The 26,350-nt window shown below is 40.2% G+C and overlaps 1 protein-coding gene and 1 long non-coding RNA gene across 19 annotated transcripts in view; one reads left to right on the top strand and one right to left on the bottom strand.

The window, feature by feature from the left end:
- The window catches only part of ATP11B (ATPase phospholipid transporting 11B (putative)), a 110,881-nt gene extending 106,248 nt beyond the window's left edge, over positions 1-4,633 (bottom strand). For 8 of the 18 annotated variants that reach the window (XR_011429070.1, XR_011429065.1, XR_011429064.1 and 5 more), the window contains exon 1: positions 4,237-4,592. Coding sequence is in view for 4 of the 18 variants with exons in the window: in XM_070243307.1 (XP_070099408.1) it covers positions 4,237-4,263 (27 nt within the window). In the remaining 14 variants the exon portion in view is untranslated. Of the gene's footprint in view, positions 1-4,236 lie in introns of all 18 variants that reach the window. The other 10 variants (XR_011429068.1, XR_011429067.1, XM_070243312.1 and 7 more) reach the window with 4 other exon arrangements.
- A 119-nt stretch (positions 4,634-4,752) lies between these two features.
- Positions 4,753-26,350, top strand: part of LOC111769036 (uncharacterized) — a 33,745-nt gene continuing 12,147 nt past the window's right edge. The window contains exon 1 of the long non-coding RNA XR_002801753.2: positions 4,753-4,851. This is a non-coding gene — a long non-coding RNA (uncharacterized lncRNA). The remainder of the gene's footprint in view (positions 4,852-26,350) is intronic.

Raw genomic sequence — 26,350 nt, 5'->3', positions numbered from 1 at the left:
TGGTTAAGTTTGGCACATTCCACTTTGATGGCCTAGGTTCACAGGTTTGGATCCTGGGAGTGGACCTAAACAAATCATCAGCCATGCTGTGGCAGCAACCCATATACAAAATAGAGGAAGACTGGCACGGATGTTAGCTCCGAGCGAATCTTCCTCAAGCAAAAAGAAGACTGGCAACAGATGTTAGCTGAGGGCAAATCTTAAAAAAAAAAAAAAGAAAAAATATTACATGTCAACTAAAATATGTATGACAAAGACTTTCATTTAAAATTTTAAAGTAGTGCTGTCCAATAAAACCTTCTGTGATAATGAAAATGTTCTACTCTGAACTGTCCAATATGGTAGCTAATAGTCATATGAATTTTTAATTTAATTAGAATTTTAATTTTAATAGCCAGTGTGGTTAACGGCTACCATACAAATCTAAATATTAAATTACAGTGCATAGCTAATGGCATTTCCACTATTATAATCACAGTGCTTCCCCTCTAATGGGTTAATACACATAATATGCTGCTAGAAATGAGCACACCATGAATAATAATTGTACCAGAAATACATCATAAGAAAATTTTCTTAGCATAAAATAACTTTAGCATTGTGAGCCAAAACAGAAAGAGTAAAAGAAAAAGAAAAAGGAAAGGATATTCCAATCTGTTCCTTTCATTCACTTCCCTAAGGCAAAACATCAATCTTCTGACCACCTCTTTTTTTTCCTGATTGTGTCAAGTAGCGAAAATACTTTGTGGAGATAAGGAATCAAACATTTTTTTTTTAATTTGAAAGAAATGACTAAGAGCACAGGAGTTGTTTCTGTAACAAAATGACAATAAACTTTTTTGGGGGAAGACAACACAAGTTGTTGAAAATCAGGATTCATATAATGAATAAAGTGTGTTTATAGCTCCAAAGAAACTTGTCCTTGTGATTTGCTTATCAATGTCCCAAAATAACCCCCATTTATCTGAATTTTAAAAATAAACCTATTGCTAAAAGACATGGTGACTCAATTCATTGAGCAAATGGAACTATAATCTAACTGAGACTTTGAGTTGCATAATTCCTGATGTAGTAAGTAGAATAGCTGTTTATGACTGAGATAGTAAAAGATACTATTATTACTCTTTGTATCCACTATGCTTAATGTATAACATAATTGACTGTACAAACTTAATCTATAGGCAAAGGTGTCAGACAAAGGTGCATTTTATCTCCAGCTGTTTAATCTGCATGCAGAACATATCACACAAAAACTGGGCTAGACTCAGACGAAGGAGTGGTGAAAATTCATGGAAGAAATATCAACAATCTAAGATATGCAGATGACATCATCTTACTGGAAGAAAGCAGCAGTTACTTGAATTGACTTGAAGTGACTTCTGACGAAAGTAAAAGAAGAAGGTGCTGGGCCAGCCCTGACGGTCTAGTGGTTAAAAGTTCGTCATGCTCCGCTTCAGTGGCCTGGGTTCGGTTCCCAGGCATGGAACCATACTACTCGTCTGTCAGTAGCCAAGCTGTGACAGCAGCTCACACAGAAGAACTAGGACTTACAACTAGAATATACAGCTATGTACTGGGGCTATGGGGAGGAAAAACAAAAGAGAGAGACGCAGATTGGTAACAGATGTTAGCTCAGGGTGAATCTTTCCCAGCCAAAAAAAAAAAAAGTTTAAGATGCTTGATTTTAAAATAAGAAGAAAGTGCCAAAGCAGGACTGCATTTCAACATCAAGAAGACAAAAATCATGACTACAGAAGAACTACACGACTTTAATGAAGGCATTGAAATTGTTAAATATTTTCTCTACCTTGGTTCAGTCACCAATTTAAATGGAGACCGCAGCCAACAAATCAAGAAAAGACTGAGACTTGGAAGGGCAGCAATGAAAGAATTGGGAAAGATGAAATGTAAGAAAGTATCATTAGAGACTTAGGCCAAGATTATCCACACCCTCATATTCCCAATTACCATGCAGAGGTGCAAAAGTTAGACAGAGAAGAAGATTGACAGGAAAAAAAATGGATTCATTTGAAATACAGTGTTGGAGGAGAGCTCTACGGATGCCCTGGACCGCCAGAAAGACGAACAAGTGAGTCCTAGAGCAAATTAAGCCTGAACTATCGCTGGAGGCAAAAAGAGTAAAGCTGAGGCTGTCCTACTTTGGGCACATCATGGAAAGGCAGGATTCTTTGGAGGCAACAATAATGACAGGAAACGTAGAAGGCAGCAGGAAAAGAGGAAACCAAATATGAGATGGATTGATTCCATAAAGGAAGGCATAGGCATGAGTCTACAGGAGCTGAGCAGGACTGTCAGGACAGGACATAGTTGACATCACTCATTCACTGGGTCGCCAGGAGTCAGAGCTGATTTGACTGCACAGCTGACTTGACAGCACATAAAAACAACCTTAATCAGACATACAAAGTCCTACACTGGCACAGGTCTAATTATATACTCAGAAGATCTGATAACTTAAAAGTAAAACCAGTAAGGTGAGCAACTAAATGTCCGAGAAAGCATTTTTGATGCCCAGCCACTCTGTTCAACTTGTTAACCACCATATAAGGCAGCTGTCACGTAAATTAACCACACAACTTCCTGCCCTTCCTTTTAGTTGCATCGTTTGAAGCCATTTTACAAAACATCACCAGACAGTCTGTCTTGAAGATGAGAGTGGTTATACAACCAGGATTTCATTCAGGTTAACAAAAATACCTAACACTGAGAAGCAGTGTCTTAATCTACTAGGAAAGGGTTTAAGAGAACCACTTCAGAATGATCTTCCTACCACACAGAAACACCATCAGGTAAATAAGCCTTCCACACATGAAGACTGGCAAACCTAAAGCATGAGATCAGATCTGTAATAATTAACTTTCAGAGTTAAGTTACTGTGCTACGCCTTATTGCAACAAAGCCAAAGTGTCACAACAATATGGTATTATGACATCATTAGCTTGGTTTCTTAATAAGGGATTTTTCTGGGATATCTGAATTGACAATTAGCTAAAAATAGAGAGCCAACACTTGTTGGAGGGAGTGGCAGGCCTTTCTAGTTTTATTTATATATTTTTTTGAGAATGATGCCCACTGCAAAATGAATTAACAGAAGGCTGGCTCTGAAACAGCATACCTCTTAGTCAACATCAAAATGCTGTTCTAGAGCAAGGAAAAAGAGGGGTCAATGCTTTAATGTCACAAAAATCTTCCAGTCCCACAAAAATCGTTTTTGCTCCACTGCCCTTTTGAATTAGTAAATGAAAACACAGAACTGTAGAAACATTTAATTAACGCCATTTAGAAATTAAGCAGCAACCAGTTAACAGACCTCATCATGGAGATAAGGACAGGCTTATCCAGCCAGGAGCAATTTCTGTCCTAATTGTTATTGTCACCTTCCTCACTGCTGCATTTATTTTCTGGGCTGTAGTTGCCAGGAAGCAGGAAAGATTTTTCTCTCTGAATTAATTCTGAGAAAGGTGGCGCTTTTTAATTTGCCTTCAATCACCCTTTTCTAAGATTTTTCTTTCTTCAGATGTTCCAGTAAAACTGAAAAGTTAACCATCGATTCCAAATCTGTCTCGTTCAAACAGCCTTGAGGGGGATGGAAAAAATTAAAGTTCGCATTCCAAAAGTTTTACTCGGGGTGGGGTGAGGACACGACAGGAAGGGAAACAGTCCTTCACAATCGCACATCTCTTTTCCGAAACTAGACCGGCTGGTGGAATATTCTTTCTTTCCCCCACCGAGGCCTCGGGTGAAATTTCCTTCGCTGAAAGTGGTTAGACTAAAAAAAGTCCCCTCCTCCTCGATAATCCACACGATACCGAATCGTGACACCCTAAGTGAAAACAGTGGCGCCAGGGGGCTGCAGGAGAGGCCCCCCCCCCCCCCCCGCCCGCCTTCACTCAGACGTGGCCCGAATTGTTAGAGGCAGAAAGCACAAGCTGCTTTTCTCTGCCGGAGACCTACTCTCTCTCCGGTCCCTCGCCCCGCGACCTCACGGGGGACCCCGGCCGCGGCGAACAGGAGGGAGGAACAGAGGAGCGCGGGCACGAAGAGGCCGCCCCGCGCCGGCCTCGGCGGCCCGGGCTCGGAGGCGAGACGCGTGCCGGCTGCGCGGGCTCCGCCGGCTCCGGGTCCCGCGCCCGCGTCTGCCGCGGCCTAGCCCGGGCCTAGCCCAGGGCCGCGCGGGAGAGGGCGTCCTGGAGGCGGAGGGGCCGAGGCACCTACCAGCTGCCGCCGGATCCAGCACCACATGCCCCGGCCGTCGCCGTCCCGGACCCGCGGGACGCGGGAGCCGAGGGGCCGCAGGTGGAAGCCGCCGAGCCAGAGGGGGAAGCGGGAGATCCCCTCTGGCTAAAGTTCCGCTCGCCGCCGCCGCCGCCACCTCACTCCCCGCGCCGGGTCCCCATCGCGCCGCGGCGGCCCCGAGCTCCTACAGGCGCAGCCTCGACGCCGCCCCCGCCCGGCACTGCTGAGTCTGCCGCCGCGCCGCAGCCACCTTCATTATTGACCGTTGTCACCCGAAGCACCGCCAAAACCCCGCCCCCGCCCCGCCCACCCCGGCCCCCCAGTCCCCTAGCCCCACCCGCCCCCGCCCCCTGCGCCTCGGGCCGCCTCCGGACGTGACGTCACGGGCCACGCAGACGCTGAGATCAGCCGTGTGGGCGGGGCCGGCGGCCAGTGTGGAATGCTCCGTGGTTCTCGATCGTGGGTTGGCTTCTCTGCCCCTTCCCTCCCCCTCCCCCTCCCCCGTTCCAAGGGTAGGAGTAAGCCGCGTTTGTGTGTCTGTCTGCGGAGTCTGTAACTTCTGGCCGACTCCTCTGTTTCTCCCTCCTGTTGCAGGTCTGTCTCTGGCTCTCTGCCTCTTTTGGTCCCCCGGTCCCCCAGCACGCACACGCACATTCTGGAGGGTGGTGACTGAAGGTTTATCCACAGAGGTCTCCAGTTTTGGTTCAATTAAATTGCCGAAGCCTTTGTCTCAACGCATAACGCAGCCTTTTAGCAAACGACTGAGCTGGGGCTACGGCAATTTTGTTCACTCCCTTTAAGTAATTTTGAAAAGGGTTGCCACTCTCTTATGCCTGGTCCAGTGTGGACCAGTGCTTCCGGGAGACCGGACGAGACCCTGTGTTTTATGGTGCTAAATTGAACAGGTTAGGAGGAAAAATACTTTCTATTGAAAGGTAGTTGTTTACTGTTAACTGCCAGACTCTTGCAGTCAAAAACACCTTACAAGTAGCAAGACTTAGGTAAGATAAGGATGTGGATAAATAAAGATAAGAAGGACTATAAAAGCAACTGGAACGAGCCTTTTACTTGAAAGGCTGACATGAAGCGCCGGGTCTCGGTTTGTTCAAAAGCAGCCCCAGAGATATCTTGAGTTTTATGTATATGCATTGTGTGGAATGTTTTTGCTGAATTAAAGCATACTTCACCATTCAAAACACAAGAGTTTGTGTTTTTAAAAATACATTAAGCGAAGACAAATCTAAATGAGATTAGCTTGACGAGGCAAGTTATTGCATATATATATATACAGTCTTTTAGTTTCAGTAGATATTCGTCATTATATAATGATTATCCAATACCATAAATAGAGCCTTTCCTGAGGGATATTTATGATCAATAAAACCAGCAGTAGAATTTTATATTATAAATGGTCGAACTGCAAAAATATTAGGTAGATATTTAAAGAGAAAAAGTGATCTTACTTTTGTTCTTGTGACTGAACCTTGCTTTATGACCCTAAAAGAATGTTTGAGATACGTTTACTTGTTATAGTGATAAAACCTTACCACCGTTCATGGAGCACCTGTGTGTCCCAGGCCCTGTATTAAGCTCTTTACTTGCTTGGTCTAATTTAACCCCCCATCAATCCTTGGAAGCAGATATTACTATCCCATTGAATGGATGCAGAAATGGAGGCTCAGGTTAAGTGCCTGGGTCAGGTTAAGCAACTTGGCAAAGCTGGGATTCTGATTCTGGATGGTCAAGCAACAAAGCTCAGGCTCTTAAGATATGTAAAGAAACAAAAATATGACCACAACTACTTTTATTCATCTGCAAGTGGTCTGATTAAAGTTAAGCCTGGAAATATTTATTTATATGCCACTAAAGTTTGTCAAGACAACATAAGAAATAGAAATCTAGAGGACATATGGTGCATTATTTAACCATGTCCCACATTTCAAAAGGTAGAAGTGGGAGGTGGAGTGATCCTAAATGCTGTGGTGGAATATTGTAAGAAGTGATCTCAAGAAAACTGTGAAGATCATAATTATAGCTCACACTGTCAGGAACAGAATGAGCACTCGAAGCAGTGTTTTGTGCTAAGTATTTTTCAAGAGCAGTGTTATACACCTCGGATTAATCCAAGGAGCATAAAATACTTTTATACTGTAGAGTATAACCCTTTAGTGGTGACGAAATCAATTTAGTGTGTCATGATCAGTATTTTAATAAACAGAATAGAAAACATTAGAATATATTGCACAGTGTAAAGTAATATGTATTGTTTTGTGACTCTTGTTTTGCACAGTATTGGGAGAGTTTCTGGCTAGTCACAAGAGTTCACGGGAAATGGGCAATCCCTGGAATTTTCTGAACAAGGAAATGGCAGGATGAAATCAGAGTATTATCCCATAGACATTGTATATGGTAGGTTGGAGAGAGAAGAAAGGTCAGATAGGAAATTCCTGCTAGTGTGAAGTATTGAGTTCGAAAGTGCTGGACTGGTGAAGAGCCGGAAGTAAAGCATGTTAGACTGCTCTGGTAACAGATAAGGAAACCTGAAACATAGGCCATTCCATGTGAGGTGACAGACCTTCCAAGAGAGTAAGTTTACCAGCATCACTTAATGGCCACTGAATTAATAGTAAATATGGTTCTTTTTATTGCGTAAACTTGTTAATATAATTCTCTGCTAGTTATACTTGTGAGATGTGTTCGTTCCCAGGAAAAAAACATCTCCTGGTTAGGTGTAGTAGAGGTTCTTAGGTATAACAAAGACAAAGCAAAGAGGGATATTTTTCTTGATCAGAACATCTTGGACAATCAATAGAAAGCACAGACTGTGAACTGGTTAAGGTCAGGATTCCTGGCTCATTCATTTTAGTACCCATAGTGTCCAAAGGGTACTTAATAAATGTTTGTTAAGTGAATTAATAAGTTAATGTCAGTGACTGAGTGGTTAGGGAAAAATTATCTAGTTCAGAAATATCAAAGTGATATAAAGCAAAGCATGCTAAATGATTTCAGTAGGTCCTAAGCTGTGCTGTAAGACCAGTGGTCACCATCCTTTAGACTCTATAGTGTGTCTCTCAGAACTCTTCAAGGGTCAGTCTGTTTGGAGGACACTGAGCTTTGCCAATCTGTTGCCTTAATTATTTCTATAGTGATGGAGCCATCAGATGGCCTTAGAATCTGCTCTATCTCATTTTTTGTTTTTTATGTTATTTTTTGTAGGGGGGGGGAGATTGTCCCTGAGCTAACACCTGTTGGCAATCTTCTTCTTTTTGCTTGAGGAAGATTGTCCCTGAGCTAACATCTGTGTCAATCTCCCTCTATTTTGCATGTGGGATGCCGCCACAGCATGGCTTGACAAGCGATGTGTAGGTCTGCACCTGGGCTTCCGAACCTGCAAACCCTGGGCCAGTGAAGTGGAGCACACGAACCTAACCACTACGCCATCAGGCCAGCCCCTCTTTTTTTTTGGAGAGGAAGATTCACCCTCAGCTAACATCTGTTGGCAATCCTCCTCTTTTTCTGCTTGAGGAAGATTGGCTCTGAGCTAACATCTGTGCCAGTCTTCCTCTATATTTTGTATGTGGGATGCCTCCACAGCATGGCTGCTGAGTGGAGTAGGTGCCCACCCAAGATCCAAACCTATGGACCCAGGCCGCCAAAGGGGAGCAGGTGCAGCTTTAACTACTCAGCCACGGGGGTAGCCCTCTCTATCTCATTTTTTACGAGGGCAACTTTTCACTTTCTCAGAATCATAAATATAATACATTACAAATTATTCCACTTAAAAAGCAGTTTCTTTCTGATTATCATTCCAGAATTTCCAGACCAGTCTTTAGGCAAAGAAAAGAGACTTCAGTCAGGCAAGCTTTTCCAGTACTGACCGGGATTATATATTTTATCAACTGCTGAAGAAATTCGTTAGGAACAATATACCATTACATATCTGCAACTATTCTTGAAAATTTCTGCAACAGGTATCAGTTGTGGACTAAGTTATATGAACTCAGTTTTAATCTTTGGATATTTGTGCTTACAAAATTGAAACTCAAAACCACCGTGAGAGTTAGGATTCATAGAAATGATCTCTTTCTTGAAAAGTCAGAGTATGCAGAACATAAATATGTTCTGCATTTTCCTTATTTTTAAGTTGCCCTTTAATAGCTTGATACTACTTTTGCATCAACTAGATGCAGCATCCTATTGTTTCTCTTGTAAAAACCGGAAAGATTATCTAGTTGTATACTTTTTTGACTTAGTTTTACTTGTCATGAGAGAGGAGGAGCTTAAATAGACAAGCGGCCTGTGATTGAACTACTGACAGAAAGACTGATGGCCTCACGTCATCTGCAGCAAAACCAAAGCTGCTATCCTCATAGTCTCCAACATGTAACCGACTTTCGGTTACTAGTGCTACACAATAGATCAAATTATTTAGCCATCTAGAGGCATTAATTTCGTAATGCTTTATCTTATGGACATCACAAGGGGGTTTCATTGCTTAAGGTTAGGTATTTTATGAGTGTTTTTTTCCCTTATTAAAATGACCACATTAGGTCAAAATCATAGAGACAAACAGAGAATGGTGGTTGCCAGGGTTGCGGGGAGAGGGGGAATGGGAAGTTATTGTTTAATGGGTATAGAGTTTCAGTTTTACAAGATGAAAAGAGTTATGGGAATAGATGGTAGTGATGGTCACACAACATTATGAATATGTTTAATACCACTGATCTGTACACTTAAAAATGGTTAGCTGATAAATTTTTTGATATGTGTATTTTACTACAATAAAAAACTGAGAATGCGTAGGTAAATGTTTGCTAACAGTTGCTGCTTCATAGATTTTTCTAAGCTAAACCATCACAGTTGTGTTCAATGGCAAATCTTGGCATTTTCCCTTTTATCTATATTAGAATGGATCCGAAATTGTTTTCTGTGCGAAATCTTGGCTTAGCCCACAAATATTTCCTCAGTTCCACTGTTTCCTTGTCTTTTATGAAACACCATTAACCCTATCCCTAATTCTGCTGAGTTCTACTGGAAATGAATGTGCCCTAAAATTGCCAACACAACTGTCTGCTTTGCTGATTTATCAGAAATGCTCAGTTTCAAGAAGTAATGTTAGTGGAGGATTTCCTGAAGACTATGCACTCTGTTTAGGTGATCTAAATTTTTATGTTTTGATTAAACAAAAATGATGAGAAATCTGTCTTTGGATAGTCTCGTTTTGGCTCCTGCATGATTACTTTTGCTGACCTGCAGTTTAGGATCCTACAAATAGCTGAAGTCTAGGGCAGGTAGGAGAGGCAGCACCCAGGAACCCACGACTGTTTTTACTGTGGAGGTGCAGCTCAGAATGCCGCTGCCTCATCACACTGTGTGCTCTGAACGAGAGCCTGCAGAAATTCATTACCACAAATGACTGTGCTTCTCTTGAGCAACTAGTTTGTGTTATAATCTTCTGAGCATTTTGAATTATGTAATCGAATGTGCTTCCTTCTGTCATGTGTTGGTAGTTTAAAAATTCAGAGGCTTCCTTACAGCAAGTGCCCAGACTCTACAGTGTACGCTTTGTGAATTACATTTACCCTGTTTTATCTAGTCTTAGTTTCCCTTTGCTTGGTTACTCTACTTCCTTAATATTCATTATACTGTGTGTATTTTGTAAGCCGTCTTTAATCTTTTTTGGATAGAAGGAATAAAGGAAAATATAAGACCATAAGCATTCATTACTATAAATGATAAAGATTAGTTTTAAGATGAGGTAACAATGAACCCCAAATAATCTAATCTGAAGATTATGTGATTTCCTTTGCCCCCACCACAATTACATATGTATTCTCACTACTTTACAATGACTATAAATGTTAATTTACATGAGTAGGAGTTTCACTGGAAGGAAATAAAACAACGAATAAAGTCTAAAGCCAGGTAAGGCAGTATGTGAAAGGAGGAAAACAATGTGAGCAAGAAGAAAAATTGCTGAGTCTAAGAGAGAAATCAAGCACTGTGTTTGTTAAGATTGCAAGAAGTAGAATGGGTTGGAAGTTGAATATTGAGACATAGTAGTTCAAAGAGACTTCTGTGTGGGAAACAGGAAGAAAGTGGCCTCTTGTTCAAGGCGTTAGCCTGAACATCTGATTTTGGGAATAGCCAACCACTAAGGAAGGGTGTGGGAGATTCATGGTAATAACAGTGAGGGGCTGTCAGAAAGTAAGTGAGGGTGTGGTGGGGCCGAATCCTGGGTAATCCTGGATAACATGGGCTGGATAAGATGGGCTGAAGACAGTGACTTGGTTGGTTTGGGATTAGGGGAGAGAGGATGCTGGGGCAGAAACAGAATGTAACTAGGAGGAGAAGCCACACTTCTCAGGGGGTCAGGTAAGAGGAAGACCTCAACTGGAGAGAGCTGATATCTGGCACTGGATCTGCAAGAACCCAGAACAGGAGAAATCCTTGTGTATCCCCAGCACCCAACCTGGGGCCTGATACATAGTATGTGCTCAGAAACATTTTTTTTCATATAAATAGAGTTGGACCAACTATCTGTGTTACTGTGACTGGCCACTTGCCTGTGCTTAATGTCCCTCTCTACATGGCTCTCATGGCAAGACAGCCTTTCCTTGTGCATATATGACGGGATCTGGATGAGTCTGCCTTTCGAAATGATCCCTACGGAGGAGAGGAAATAAATGAATGAGGCCAAGACTGTGGTCTCAGTCACCTTTGGGTCATGTCACATGCTGCATGTACCTCTGTTTGGAAATCTTTTCTGATAGCCTCTGCATTCTTCCTCAGCCAATCATTCTTCATCGTTTAATTCTTAGCTTAAAAGTTACCCTTCAGAGAAGGTTAGGTCCCCTTGCAGAGCTGGGTTAAGACATTTATAAACCCTAAGCACTTAAAAGATTAGATTGGCTGCCTCTCTCCATCTGAATATGAATTCACACACAAGATAAAAGTGAAACAAACGTTTACTTTTTTTTGAAATGACATACAACGAAACGTGTACATATCCTTAATAACTTCTTTCCGGATTTTCTTCTGACTCAAATTATCTCCCCCTATCTCTCCCTCACAAACATGCTGCCCTGTGCTCTTTCTCTCTCTTTTTTCTCTTGGTCCTCTGCTGGTGCCCCATGCCTGTGCTGAGTCAGCTGGCCGGGTGATTCTTCCCTCTCCCCAGTAAGCCTTCCACAGTGTCCCATCCCTGTCCAGGTACTCTGCACGCTGGTGATCATGTGATCATTTGCTACACTCTGGTTAATGTCTGTCTGCTCTATGACACTGTAGTCTCAGCGCAGGATTTCAGTTTGTGAAGTTCCAGAGCTGAAGTATTTGTTTGCTTGACCAGCTGCTCTGTAAAACATAAACAACTTTTAAGTGACCAGTGAAGAAATCAGGGAATCTTCTAGAGTGGTAAATTGGACTTTTATGAGTAAAAAGGGGATTAAAAAAAGATGATGACTTACTAGGTGAGAAAGACAAATGAATTAAGAGGTATTCTGCATGATATTGATGTAATCAAAGACTTCACAGCATATGTAATGTTGCTATTCTGGTGAGGTAAGTTGATTTGCTCTAGATAATTTTTAGTCAAATACATCATAAATTTGTCATTAAAATCAATCTACTGTTGTGAGTTTTATAAGACTCATTCATAAAATCATACTAAGGGTTTTCCTATTCTGGTCCAGATGCTAGATTCTGGCTCTCTCCCTCCACCCTCACCTCTTCTGCCACCATTCAGTTACTCAACAAATATTTGTTGAGCATTCAGCAAATCCTAGCCATTGTGCTAGGTGCCTGGGCTAATGTTCCCACACACCTTGCCCTCAAGGAGTTCAAAATTTAAGACCTGGGGCACTGTCTTAGAATTAAATTATTAACAGCAACACAATTTTATGTCTGTCATCTCAATGTAATAAAAATATTATATGTGGAAGTACTTGGAAATGTACTAACTGTATCTATGTGGAAAATTACAGGTTACATAGAGTAAAGAAGGTCCGTAAGAAGATAAAGTTTAGAAATTACTTAGTTCTGTCACCTCCAACTTAAGACCTGCTTGTTCACTGACCACATCTTCAGTGATTCAACTGAGAGAGGATAACTTTTCTAGATGGAGCAGTGTTTCTTGCCAATCAGCATATACACACTCATTGACTTTGAATGAAGAACTGTCGTGTCTATAGAAAAGGAGACTGCATCTCATCTACACAAAGCAGGGGTGATGGTGTGATCAGTGTGTGTGTGTGTGTGTGTATTTAAGTATGTATATGTATATGCATGTGCCAAGAGGGGAACATGGGGGAGGCGATGTGTGCACATTTTATTACCTAGCTCACTTGATTTTTACCCAGAGTTATTAATGAGTGTAAAATTGTAAGCTCAACCCTCAGAGGTGGTTGTTAGCTTTACACAAAGAAAAACTCTGTTTCATGATCATAGCTTGCACTTCCAGCCCCAAAATAGAACAAGAGAGAGCAGGTAACTCGTCACCAGCATGACCAGAAATTCAATTCAGTCATATAATGGTGGGTCAATATTATCATTGTAAATGAAAGGGAAGGGGTTACGGTTAGCTGCATCACTCTGTGACTTTCCACCGTACTGTGGAAAAAAGAGGGAAAAACCCTCACAATCACAATGGGAAAGGTAAACAACTTTTCAAACACACACCTATCTATATGTTTTCCTCTATTGTTTTATATATGTTGTTTTTATTTATGTACCTGTACAGAAAGATGTAAATATATTTTAACCTTGAATACTATAGTTGTGTGAATTCTAATTAATAGGCCTTAGTCCAACTCAGTAATTAATGACAACTTCAGTGAATGTGAGAGCTCCACAAAGTTGCATTAGAATTCTCAATGGCATCTTGTTTTTACTTTATTGAATTGTTTTGATATGTCAGACAAGAAAACGCAACCTTTCTCCTGTGTTAATTAATTAAATAGCATATTGGGAGAGATGCCGGTTTTTAGGTTGCATCCTTCAGTATTAGCTCCATCTGTTGTGTTTTATCAAGTTGCTGTTTAAACTGATAGAATACTTAGTTTATAGTTTCAGTACTGTCCCCATTAGCTTCCCTAAAGTGAATACTCCATTACTAACCCCTAAACATGCTCTTGTGCTCCTCAGCATCAGGGTGGCTGTGCTGGTCCAGTACCAGAAATAATCTGTTCTTGTTGAGGCCAGATCATGGACACATGAGCATCTCAGAGTCTAACAGTCCTAATTGGGGCTCTTCGTAGAATATATAGATGGAATTTATCTCCAGTTAAAACATGGAAACAAAACCTAGAAATCTCTTCTCCTGGATTTCCCCTCTTCCTCTCGCCACCTCTGCCCTTCCCCAGAATCCCGGTTCCCAGCCTCTCTCTGACCCGTGGGTCAGAATCCAAGGAGATGCATCACTGAATCCAGTCCAGGAGAGTGACAGAAAGTACTTGCATTCTTCAAAGTGAGGCATTTGCTGCTATTGATCATCTCTTTTAATATAACTTTGATGCTTTATTAATTTTAATATTAATAGTTATTTAACATTATTAATAATTAATAATAATTATCAGAGGTGAGCAATTACAGCCTGCTCTTTAATTCCTCTCTATTCACCTGGCTCAAATTTCTATTGATTAAATGTTAGACGGAGAGTAAAAGTATAATTAAATTAAATTTGGCCACTTACAGAAAGATGCAGCTTAACTATGATGTAATAATCACACTATTAAACGCTGCACATTCTTGTAACTAATACGGAAGTTTTCTTCATAATAAATTTAATTAATAAATGGGAAGATCTCGGTATGGTGCTTAGAGAAAATAATTGTGGAGTAAAAGACATGTTTTGTGAATATACAGTGCTGGAGGGCTCAAAGTCTGTATTATTTCTTTGTATTTCTCTCTCCAACAATATGGTCTCTGTGGGTAATAACAGATCTTCAATATCTTGCTCTCACCTGTCGTTCTCTTCTGTATCCCCAGTTGGTTTCAGCTTCCTTCTCTGCAAGCAATTGTCTTTATTTCATCATTCAGATAGAATGAGCCTTTTGAAAGCTAGTGAATCAACAGAAGCCAGAAAATTATATATGCACACTGTATGTTTAATAATGGTGTGCAGTCTGATTACTGTTGAGTATAATTTAAAAAATTTTTCTGTTTAAACAGAGTTCATGTGATATCAACCTCTGTTCTCTCAGGATTACTTGTGTGGAAAAATCCCTTCAAGGCTATAATAGAACTTGTGGTATAACATTGATTTATCAGTAATGCAAATTAGCTTTGAGCTTACCTTCAAAGTGTGGAAAGAATAATTTAAATCAAGATCGAAAGTAAGACCCTCCGTTCTGGCTCTGGGCTTCCTTAGGTGGTTAATGCTCTCAGACACATCTCCTTCATAACAATGGGGAAGATTGTCACTTATGGAGTAAAGAAATAATCTGTTGACTTTTACTATTGTACCTGAAATAAAGCTGCTAAGAAGAAAATACTGTTAATTTTAGTTGCAGGTAAGTTCAATAGAGTTTCACTTCATCTAACCTACATTTTCCAAATCCCTAGGCCACTAACTGTTCCCTGGAGACTTTGAGGGCATTGTAGAGTGAGATAGCAACTTGGTGATTAATTGATTTAATATCAAGTGCCAAGACACAACTGAGGCTCAAAACCCACAATCCCCAAATCCATTAAATTATCCTGTATTCAATGCCTACTTTAAGTAAAAGAAGCAGGTGATTTTAAAATAGCTGTTTCATTTTGCATAACCACAGTCTGAGAAAGCTTTCAGAAGACTCTTAAGGTTTGAGCTGATGTGTTTGGTTAAGGAAAAATCATTACCTACTTGCTAATTTAGCCAAAAATATGATTTATCTCTAAACTCCCAGAAAGAAAAAAGTATGCCATTGAATTTTAAATTATCAATAACAATGAATCAAGATTCACGTTTTTCAAGGATGCTAGAATTGATTTGATCATTTTGTCACTTCCTTTATATTGTGCCCTCTCTGGGTTTGCAGTCACTAATTTGTCAGATGTAATTATGTTTATGAATTTAATTTTCTTTTGCACTATTTGACAAACTAGGTGTGTTCCCAGATTATAAGATGTTTTGTAGGAGTTACTCTTTGTTTTTCTTAAGATTTGTCACTAGTTTTTCATATTATTTCCCATAATCTTACAACATGAGTGCAGTAATCATTTAGTAGCTGGAAAAGCTATGATATATTCAGCATTTGCTCGGACCTGATTGTTCTCTTAATCTGCTCTGTCTAATTTAATCCACACACCAGGCATTATATTATAATAATAGTAATAGTAACAGCACTAATAATACCAGTAATAATGCCTACTATGTGTTAAGCACCTACTAAATAAAGCACTTACTAATGCCAAGCCCTGAACTAAATAACACATTTTCTTCTTTAATCTTCACTGTAATCCTGAGGTTGGCATTAGTTTATTCCTATCATGACACTATTATTATTATTATAGGTACCATTTATTGAGCTTAATATATGCTGAGTGCTTTACCTATATTATATCATTTAATCCTCACATCAACTCTGCACCATGAGAGTGCACAGCCGTATGGCCAAACTGGTTGTTAAAACACTGAAATACTTTGATCATGGGCAGTGAAGAGCTGCTGCCCGAAATTCCCCCAGTGCCCTTCCCACCCTGTTTCTCTGGTTGCCTGCCTCTTCTCCTGTGGACCCCTCAACTTTGTCCTCCTCACATTTAGAAATTAGAGTTCACACTAGGCCCAGTAGGAGCTCTCCAGGACCCTGCTCCAGGGCCAAGGCCAGAGTCTATTCTGAATGATTGCTGCGCAAGCTGCACTGGTTGTTAAATATTTTGACTGTTAGCAGGGATGTAGGTATTATTCCCATTTTGCAGGTGGGGAAATTCACATGAGTCCCTAAACGTTAAACACCTTTCCCAAGATCACCCACCTACAAAGTGTCAGGGCTGGGATTCAAACCCAGGTCCTTCTCAGGTTAAAATCCCTGTTCTGAACTATTACAGTGCACTGAAAAATGAAGAAAGCCAGCTGACTTATGCGGTTGACTTCCCAGGCCCAACATGAATAGCTCTGAAACTCTGTACCCTATGTCTGACTACTTGTACAGGGAATTTTAAATCTCATACTGTTTGTAATATTTACCTTAAAGTTGTAAGAATATCATTCTCCTATTACGGTTCCCAGCCATAATAATGAGCATGTAAGTACTAGATGATAGTATTACTTTGCATTATCCTACCCACCAGCCAATATCACTGATTTAGCCAATATTGTGTTTTGTGATAATCTCTCTGTAGGTAGAAATTACCTTATTCATTTTATGACTGGGCCCCCAAAATAGCAGCCTTGGTATTCAGCCTAGCCAAGAATTTTAAGTTATGAAAGTAACATTTTAATATACTGTTAAACTAGATTTACTTTTATCTAATTTTGATGTCCACAATCCAAATACCAAAGGCTGAAATCCCGTGGCATTCCATTTTGCTCTCTACTTCTGTGTCTCCTCTATCATGTCTTTCTCTCCATTCCTAATAAAAAGCTAGCCTCCAATTTAGTATATAGAAATGTCCCAGTCACTTATATAACCCCATCCTTAGTGTTAAAGGAAATTCAATGCTGTTATTACAGTGCTGTGTATCTTTTAAAGGCAGTTACTTAGCATCAACATATGAATCAACAAATCTGCTAACTACAAAGTTCACTTCTATTTAACAAAATTCAGTAAGCCTCCCCCAATTGGATATGCCACGTCCATGCACCAAAGCAGGGAAATTTGTCTAGGGGAAAAGCAGAAATCCCCTGGACGTGGTGAGAGCAGTCCCTTTCATCCATATGCAGCATTTGGAGAGAGAATAAGCAGGAAGACCTCTGGAAGATGTGTCTGGCATCGGGGCAGAGCCAAGAAAGTTTCTTAATGGAGGCTCCAGTCTGGCTCTTTTTCTGGGCCAGCAGCCTGTGTCTATCTCTTGCTGACCCATTCAAGTTCACAGCGGTGCTTTTCGCTCTGTCTGAAACCCCTGGGACCATTGGAGGAGTCAGCCTGCAGCAGCACCAAGCAACATCACCCCAAAGCCACAGCAGGAATGAGATACCCACCTGTTCTCTCTCCTGGGCCCTGAGCAACACCTGGGGCCCTCAGGCTCTCTGGTGATGGTTAATCCTGGGACTCCCAGTAGGATTTAGGAAGGGACACAGCCTGCCCCATGGTCACCTTTCCACAAGTTCAAGGTGGCTGCAGGCGGGATCTGAGCTCTGAGAGTTGGAGGGACACACATGAAGCTGGAGTTATTATTCCTCACCATTCCACCCAAGGAGATGAGAATTGGTGAGGAGCCGCCAAGGTAGGAGCTATTGTGGTTGCCAAGGACTGGAGCAAGGAGAGTGTGAGAATCCCTGGGGGCCCTGAGGGAAGACAGAAGGGACCTAGAAGGGAGGGCTGAATCTCTAGCAAGCACCCTGGAGAGGGCCTGAGTTGATGGTGATTGTATTATCCTCAATGCGTTGTTTTTTTTCCTGGAACCTAAGGAGTGTCTGTTAAAAAAAAAAGTCACCCAAGTTGTGGGAAGTTCTGTCTCTGAGACTAAATGGGTCAGTCCTACATAGTCACAAAAATACTTTCAGAATGGTGAGTTCCTTCATGAAGTGAGAGACCATCAGACATGCACAAGGGCAGCCATCATTTCAACTATATTTATTGAGGCCCTGCTATGTGCTAGGAGCTGTATTTGCTATTATATAGTTGAAGGGAGATGGAGCAAGTGAGTTCCTTTTCATTTGAAAGAGACAGAAAAGGAAGTTAACTTCTGGATGTCATCTCCATGCATCCACCATTATGTTTGCATTCTGCAGCTGAAGTGTCACCTGGAGTGTATGAGGCTCACTAGTAAGGGTGGAGACATTTTGAAACAGAAAAGGTTTGCTTGACACTCGTCAGCGCAGAGGGAATTACCTGGGAGAGACTTGAGAACTCACTGTTCTGTAGAGTCTGCTGCAGACATCGCTGATTAGAAAATGTTTCGTCAGTGTCTTGAAGTTGGTCTGGGGATGTTCAATTTAGCAAACCTTCCCAAAGACTGACATATGAAACCAGAAAGGTCTTTTATTAATTTACAATTAGAAATAAAACCTTCAGGGATCAGGGAACCCATTATTTAATTTTTCTTCCTCTCCTTCTCTGAACTAGGACCCTGTAAGATGCCAGACCATCAGAAGCTACCTTGAGGAGCACAGGCTTAGAAGAGGAAGTATTTATGAGAGACTTATATTTAATGACATTATGTTAAGAGAGCCCAATGCACACGTTTTTGCTCTAGGGAAATACCTACCAGGCAGACCAGATATTTACTAGAAGCTGGCTGGGTTCCCTTTCCCCAAGACACAAATTAACTGGGTTCTGCCAATGCTTACACTGTGACTCTCCTTTTCATAGATCTATATATATATTTTACATATGTGTGTTTTTTTAGGGGGGGAGATGAGGAAGATTTGCCCTGAGCTAACATCCATGCCAATCTTCCTTTATTTTGTGTGTGGGACACCACCACAGCATGGCTTGATGAGTTGTGAGTAGCTCCATGCTTGGCATCTGAACCAGGAACCCTGGGCCACCTAAACAGAGTGTGTGAACTTAACCACTATGCTGCTGGGCTGGCCCCTCCTTTTCCTATATTTTTATGGCAGACCCAGACCAGGTCTCTCTATCTTTCTTATCTTCATTACATTAATTACATGGAAGGTTATTTTGTTTCTTTAAGGTGCATCTCAGTGTTGATTTTTGCTTTAACACACAGAAGGCAATCTTATTTCCCATTCTTTGAGAGTATCTCCTTATCCCAGGTGTTTCTTATAAGAATGATTACTGAACTTTTAGCTATTAACTATTTTGACATCATTTCCAGTTTTATACTAGTTTCAGAGCATGGAAACAGAGTGCATCGTTAACAAGCTAGGTTTACAATTAGGGTTTCCTAATGCCTAACCCTTTGATAAATTCACTAGTTTTTAAACTTAATTATATGTTATTTTGCCATTTTAGTTAGCATGCTTATTATTTCATTGGGCACTAAGGTGCCAATTAACAAAGAAAGGTCCATTATATACTAGGGAAGACAACTGGTTAAATTTCCTAGAAGTAAAATCTGTGGAAGATACAAAATATTCTGTAAAACCATTGTCAGCTGGCATTCCCTCACTGTGATTGCTTCTCTGTGGGTCAAGAAAATTGCTGAGGGCAATAATCTGTTCAAAATGGATAAGCAAAAATTCCTATCAGTTTTCAATCAGCTCAAGTCAATTTGGTTGCTTGACACGAGAACCCTGGCTAAGTCCACAAGGGCTAGCCTAGAGCCGGGTCCAGCTAGCTACTCTGAATGCTTGCTTCAGAGCCTCCTCGTCTTCTTGCTTGCTCCTCTGTATTCGGCCAGAGCCGTGGTTAGGCTTGGAAAGTCACCTTCCCAGGGGAGCAGGCAGTACAGTGATCTGTATCTGGATGGCCACAGGGTTGGTGGTTAAATCCACTGGGTTTTCCGATGGAAAAAAAATGAGAGGGAATGTCATCATATATTGCAGCCCTTAAGGAGTCTTCCTTCCCAAAACAGTACCCCCTGCTCCCACCCTCCAGAAACCCAATATGCTAACTAATATTTGCTAAATAAATTATTTTTCAGAAAAACTGGTTTTTAAAAAACTTTGAACTCGTGTCTACTCCATTATTTTCCCTAAATAGGAATGTATAGAGGTGAATAGTTTTATTATTCAGAGTAAATTCCTGATTCTAACTTCAGAGATACAATTGAATGTAAGAAGATTCAGGGTTGATCTTGGGTTGACATTTTTTTTGTAATGCTAAATTCATATTTTAAAGTCATACTTTTAAAAATACTTAAAATAATGATTGGATACACTCATTTTCATAAGAATTTAAGGTATATAAATTCACTGAATTTTCTGAATAGCCTTCTGTTGTGGTTAAAGTATAACCAGCTCAACTTTACAAAACAAATTAAAACCAGACATACTTATATCCACTCCTAGTAAGCCAATTTGCGAACACTGAGAATTCAGCAGTCTGAAATTCCCTGCCCCTGTTATGTAGTTAGGTTGTTTGGACATGTCTTTTAAGAGTTCAAGAAAAATATCTCTTCTGCTCAAGAGGAAATGTAATTAGTAAACAAATACATGAAAAAAAATGTTCATGCTTGATAGTAATCAAAGGAATGCAAGTGAAAGCAACTTTAAAATAGCATTTTATATCTACTAAAATATCAAAAAAGTATAGCTTTTTATTATAACAATTGTCAATGTTGAGGTGAAATTATATACTCATTCTTGATGACATTGTAAATTAATACAATCCTTTTGGAAAGGAGTATGGCAATAAAGAACAATATACATAAATATAATCAAGTCCTTTGTTCCATTAATTCCACTCTGAGGAATTTATCCCAAGAAAATAATTCAAAAGAAATAAAACATATATACCTGAGTACATTCATTACCTCTTTACCCACAATAATAAGACATTGGTATAAAGTTAATAATTGGTATTTGAGGTATAGATTAAAATTTTGGTTGATCATCTTTGGAAATTAGGTACCACATTCCTTCATCAACCTTACTTGAAAATGAGCATCTATTTCATGATATAAATGTGTAGGACAGAGACTGCAGATACAGTCCAGCAGCTGACAGTGGTGAGAAATGATTGATTCTGCAATATAATGTTGAACTTATAAAATTTAATTTACTAAAATTTTAATATAGTTTCAATAGTCAATGAGCCTATTATGACCTGTACCTCAGAATATCCTAATAGTGATGAGGGAAAGTTTCTCTTTTATAGTTTTACAGCCAATAAATTAGAAAGAAATAATAGAATTAAGAGTATCTCTATATAGGCATTGCCCAATAATGGCTGCTTGCATCCCAGGGAGACAACCAGCCGTGTACCCTCTGATGGACGTATATAAACACCTATGTGGTAGTTCTGTCCTCACCAAAAAAACAAAAAAGAAACTAAAAATGATCAAGTCTCAGATTTTAATTTATAGAAAATATGTAGGCTAGAGGAATATGTTTAATGAAACCATGGATATTCAAATCAGCAAAATCTGGACAGTGAAAACTTCTGAACTATAACCTTTTTTTCCAACAATAAAACAAACAAAAAAAATGAGAGAGATCCAGGGGGAAACTTATATGTTAAAGAAAGAAGTCCTCAATATATATGTCAACCAATAGCAATATATGGACCTAGTTTGTATCTAGATTTGAACAAACTTTTGAAAAAAAGGTTTTATAATTACTATAAGGAAAATGTGAGTACTGGGTTTTAGTAGTATTAAGGAATTTTTCCTGATTTAGAGGGAGTGATAATATTGCACCTATCTTAAGAAGGAAGTCCTTTTTAAAAAAAAATGCATATTGAAATATATATAGAAGAAATGATACAATATCTTGGATTTGCTTTAAAATAATCTAGAGTTTCTTTAAATAGAACTCACATTAGTGTTGTTATGTGACTGAAGTTGTAGAATGCTGCACATGTTCCAGACCTTTCCATCTATAAATTTGTTTATTCCTTTGAAGGACCTTATCTTTTTTCACCAGCGCCTATTTAGAGCTTATTTCTGCTTCATGGATTTTGTCTAGCTTCCCCTAATAGCATACGAACTCTTTCCCACATTTGTTTCTTTAAAAAAAATGAGCACAAACTCTGCTATTAAAATGTTATCCTGCCCCTGGCATTCTCATCATAAAAGGAAAAGTCATAGAATCTGAGGCCAGTTAAACCCTAAATACTTATGAGATGTACATGATGGATTAAGCATGGAATGTGATTGAGATAGGTTAGAAATAAAGTCTCTGGCTTGAGAAATTAACCATCTAATTAAGGGAGAAAATCATGTGGAAGTAATTATGACAATGACTAACAATCTATGCATTTAATTTTAATCCTCATAATGACTCCATGAAGTAGCTCGTATTATTATGATTATTCCTAAAATACAAAGGAAGAAACTGAAATGTGGCAACTTTGGATAACTTGCTGAGTGTCACACAGATAGTAGATCAGGATAAAAGGGACTGGAACCCAGGTCTCTGTAAAGCAAAAGCCCCTGCTATGCACAGTCACACAAAACTAGCAGCAGTCTAATCAATTGAGATTTACTCTGAACCTGCATTGTGTAGAGCCATATACAGTGACCAGTGCCTGTATAGACACTGCCACATGAGTATTATGATGGTTAATTTTATGTGTTAACTTGACTGGACCATGGGATAACTAGATATTTGGTCATACATTATTCTGGGTGTTTCTTCAAGGGTGTTTTGGATGAGATTAACATTTTAATCAGTAAGCAGCTTGCCCTCCATAATGTGGGTGGGCCTCATCCAGTGAGTTGAGGGCCCCAGTAGAGCAAAATGACTGACCCTCCCCTGAATAAGAGGGAATTCTCCAGCAGACTGTCTTTGGACTTCACCGCACAATCAGCTGTCTTGAGTCTCTGCCTGCCAGCCCACATTGCAGATTTGGACTTGCCAGTCTCCATAATTGCATGAGCCAATTCCTTTTACTAAATCTCTTTCTCTCTCTCTATGTATATAATTAGTTCTGTTTCTCTGTAGAAGCCTGATTAATACAAAGGTACTTCAAGAAACCTAAATAGAAAGCAGCAGTGTTTAAATTACCACTAAATTTTGCAACACTGACACAGTAATTTTATATGAAAGTGGTCTTTCCTTCCCATGCATCATACTCCTGAAAAAACGTGCTTCTAAAAGTCATAAATAGATGATCCTACCTGCTATGTTTGATTCCATCTTAGAAAAAACTAAAGGAAATAAGTTTTAGTTTTGTCATAACCAATTTTTTTCCAAATCATTCTATTGGTAGAAATGTTGACCTTATATTCATCTTGTACTACTACTTTATGGAATAAAATTATTAATTCCATACACATTGGCAGGCCCCACGCTAGGCACTGAAAAACCACAGGTAAAGTAGTCCCTGACCCAAGGTAGCTTATAATCTTAGTTTGAGCCAGAAAAACTAAAAACTTTACAATATAGTGCTGCCTGCTGTATTAGTGGCATGTCTCAACTGCAATGGGTATGAAGAAGCAGTGTCTAAATCTACAGGAGTCAGGAAGACATCCCAGAATAGTAGTTTTAATATTTAAAAAAATGTATTTTGATAGGTGATTACAGACTGATTTTCCTTTCAGACCTTCACTTAAGGCAAGTTATAGGCAAGTTAAAGCAAGTCACTCTGTTACCCAGCCCACCAACCCCATAAGACATTAACCAGAACCCTGCTCAGAACAAGCCTAACATATTATCTTCGGCTTACAGGAAACCACAGAGAGGAGGGAGAAGATGGCTGAGACTTAGTCAAAAACAGTTAAAATCAATTGAAGGCAACATAGCAGTCTGACTTGACCTGACATGGGCCCTGCAGCTCATTATATGCTCATTGTATTACATTATCATGCTATGGAACACACCTACCCACTGCCATGACGGGAAATTCCAAACCAAATAAGGGAAGAAAAGAGGTGGGACCCCATTTCCCAGAAAAGCCTGCCCAATTCCCTGTATTGCTATGAATATTCCTCCCTCTTATTACCTTGACCCCTTATAACAGCTGCTTGATCACCTCGAGAGCTGAGAAGGTGATTTGCAAACTTTGCTCCCACTTCTCCATTCTTTGGCCATTGAATAAAGCTTGCACTGTTGAACGCTCAGTTTTGGTCTCGTTTCAAATTCCCAATACCAAACAGAGAAAGGACCCTCTGAGCTTAGGAGGGAGCTCAATTGGTAATAACTCCACATTATATTAACACAAAAGAAATCTTTTTTTTAAAGGTAAAATGGTTTTTTTTTAAAAGATTGGCACCTGAGCTAACAACCATTGCCAGTCTTCTTTCCCTCCAGCTTCTTCTTCTCCCCAAAGCACCCCCCCCCCCCAGTACATAGTTGTATATTCTAGTTGTGAGTGCCTCTTGTTGTGCTGTATGGGACACCGCCTCAGCGTGGCCTGAGGAGCATTGACATGTCCGGGCCCAGGATCCAAACCAGCGAAACCCTGGGCTGCCGAAAAGGAGTGTGCGATCTTAACCACTTGGCCATGGGGCTGGCCCCAAGAAATCTTGATCCTTTTTTTTTTTTCTTATTGATTGGCATTCTGTACATAGTTCTACAGTTAATAAGGAGTCTACCTTAATATCCATGAGGAACTTATGTTTTCCTAGGCAATTTCATTTTTTCTTTCTTTTATGGAGATCTGGAAGATAGGTTTCAGAGCAACATTATACTGAATGAAGTTACACATGTCCAAAATGGAGTCACGTCCCTTTTTCTCTTCTATATTCCATATTGACGTTAGCCTCTGACTCCAATAGCAGACCTACAGATAGTGAAAAAATGATTCATTTCCCCATTGGTTTTCCAGACTCAAATGCAATTAAGGATTTTGAAATTGCTTAAAATAATTAACAATAAACCCTCCTACTTTTCTCCCTTCTTTGGTTTAGTTTTCCTTGGGAGCCATCCCTGGGAACTCATATTTAAGAGCTTGATCTTCATTGACATTAATGAGACTAATGTTACCTTACAAGCAACCCCTTTATGCCTATTTGCTCCATAAAAAACTAATTTAATCACTGCATTGTATGCTGTGACTTAGACGATGCCCTCAGATTAGACTCTGCCAACTTGTGTCTCCTAGTATCTTTCTTGATCTAATTAGAATCTTGATAGTAGAAAAGATTTTCACATCTATGGACAAGAGAGTAGAAAATAATGGTCAGATTGTAGGCATACTTCTATGATTTAAAACTGACTTAATTTTATATATATTTTAAACCAAGAGCATTTAGGTTAGATATCTTTCATGAACATAAAAGTTTCTGCCCTTTGCACTCCATCTTTCCCTCAGAGAATGGCATTCTGAATGATAACACTAAGAAAAGAGGAAACATTTTGAGCGGAGACAGATTTGCAACCTCCTGGCCAGGGATACACTGACTGGGATGTACATGTGGCATTTTCTCATTGGAAGGCATAACAGCTTGACAAGATCTTGTTCAGGGTGGAGGGGTGGCATGTGACAAAGTTCAGTTTGTTTCATGCAGGCATCAGTGGCCAAGAGGACCTGATTTGAAGGAGCAGAGCAGGCAGCACTAGTTCTGCATGTTCTGTGGCCTAAGACTGTAAAACAGAGAGGTGTGTTTGTGACGAGTTGAGGCATATCATGGGCAAGCCCTGGAAATGGGGCCGGCAGCAGCCAGGAGACAATGAGCATCCTAGCCAGCTTGCTGGGGTTCAGAGCTGGGCTTCAATCTCACAGAGGTTCAGGAGGGAGGTGTGACCAGGCATCAAGGACCAGCTGTGAATCCTGGTCAGTTTTAGTGGAGCTAGGTAGGAATAGTGGCTCCGTGGTGCTCACGTGGCATCCAGGATTTGCTTTTCATCATGGGGAACTCAGAGGAGCTGATGAGCATTATCCCAGGGGAGGAGCACGTCGGAATTAGGCTGGGGCTGGGGAAGGGTAAAGGTTCCAGCCAGTTGTGATGGATCTCACCGTTGGAGTCTAGTCCTATCGGGAGTGGCCTGAAAACTAAGAACCAGGGACTCAGAAGGGAGGCCAATGAGGCAGGCTGACCAAACACTATGCTATGCTATGAATACTCCCCAAAGTCCTATGTGACATTTCTATTTACATCTCATTGTCCAGAATTTAGGCACGTGGCCACAACTAGCTGCAAAAGGCCAAGAAACATAGTCTTTTGTTCCAAATGACAGTGCTCCCAGATGAAAATTGGAATTCAATTAAGGAAGAAGAGGAAAATTGATATAGGGGGACAATTCCTTTCTTCTACCACAATCCCCACATCCTCTGTAAGAGCACTGGCTTTTTCTTTTTAAATTCTGAGTGCCACTTGCCAGTAGTATGACCAAGCACAAGTTAATGAATTTATCCAAATCTCAGTCCTAGTATCTGTTAAATGAGCCTGTCAGTACCTAAACCACAGGTTTGTGAAGATGAAATAAAATTAACATGTAGATGGT

The sequence above is a fragment of the Equus caballus genome, chromosome 19, assembly GCF_041296265.1.
Source record: "Equus caballus isolate H_3958 breed thoroughbred chromosome 19, TB-T2T, whole genome shotgun sequence".
NCBI lineage: Eukaryota > Metazoa > Chordata > Mammalia > Perissodactyla > Equidae > Equus > Equus caballus.
Note: the sequence above shows the minus strand (reverse complement) of the source record. Positions and strands in the feature narration are given on the sequence as shown.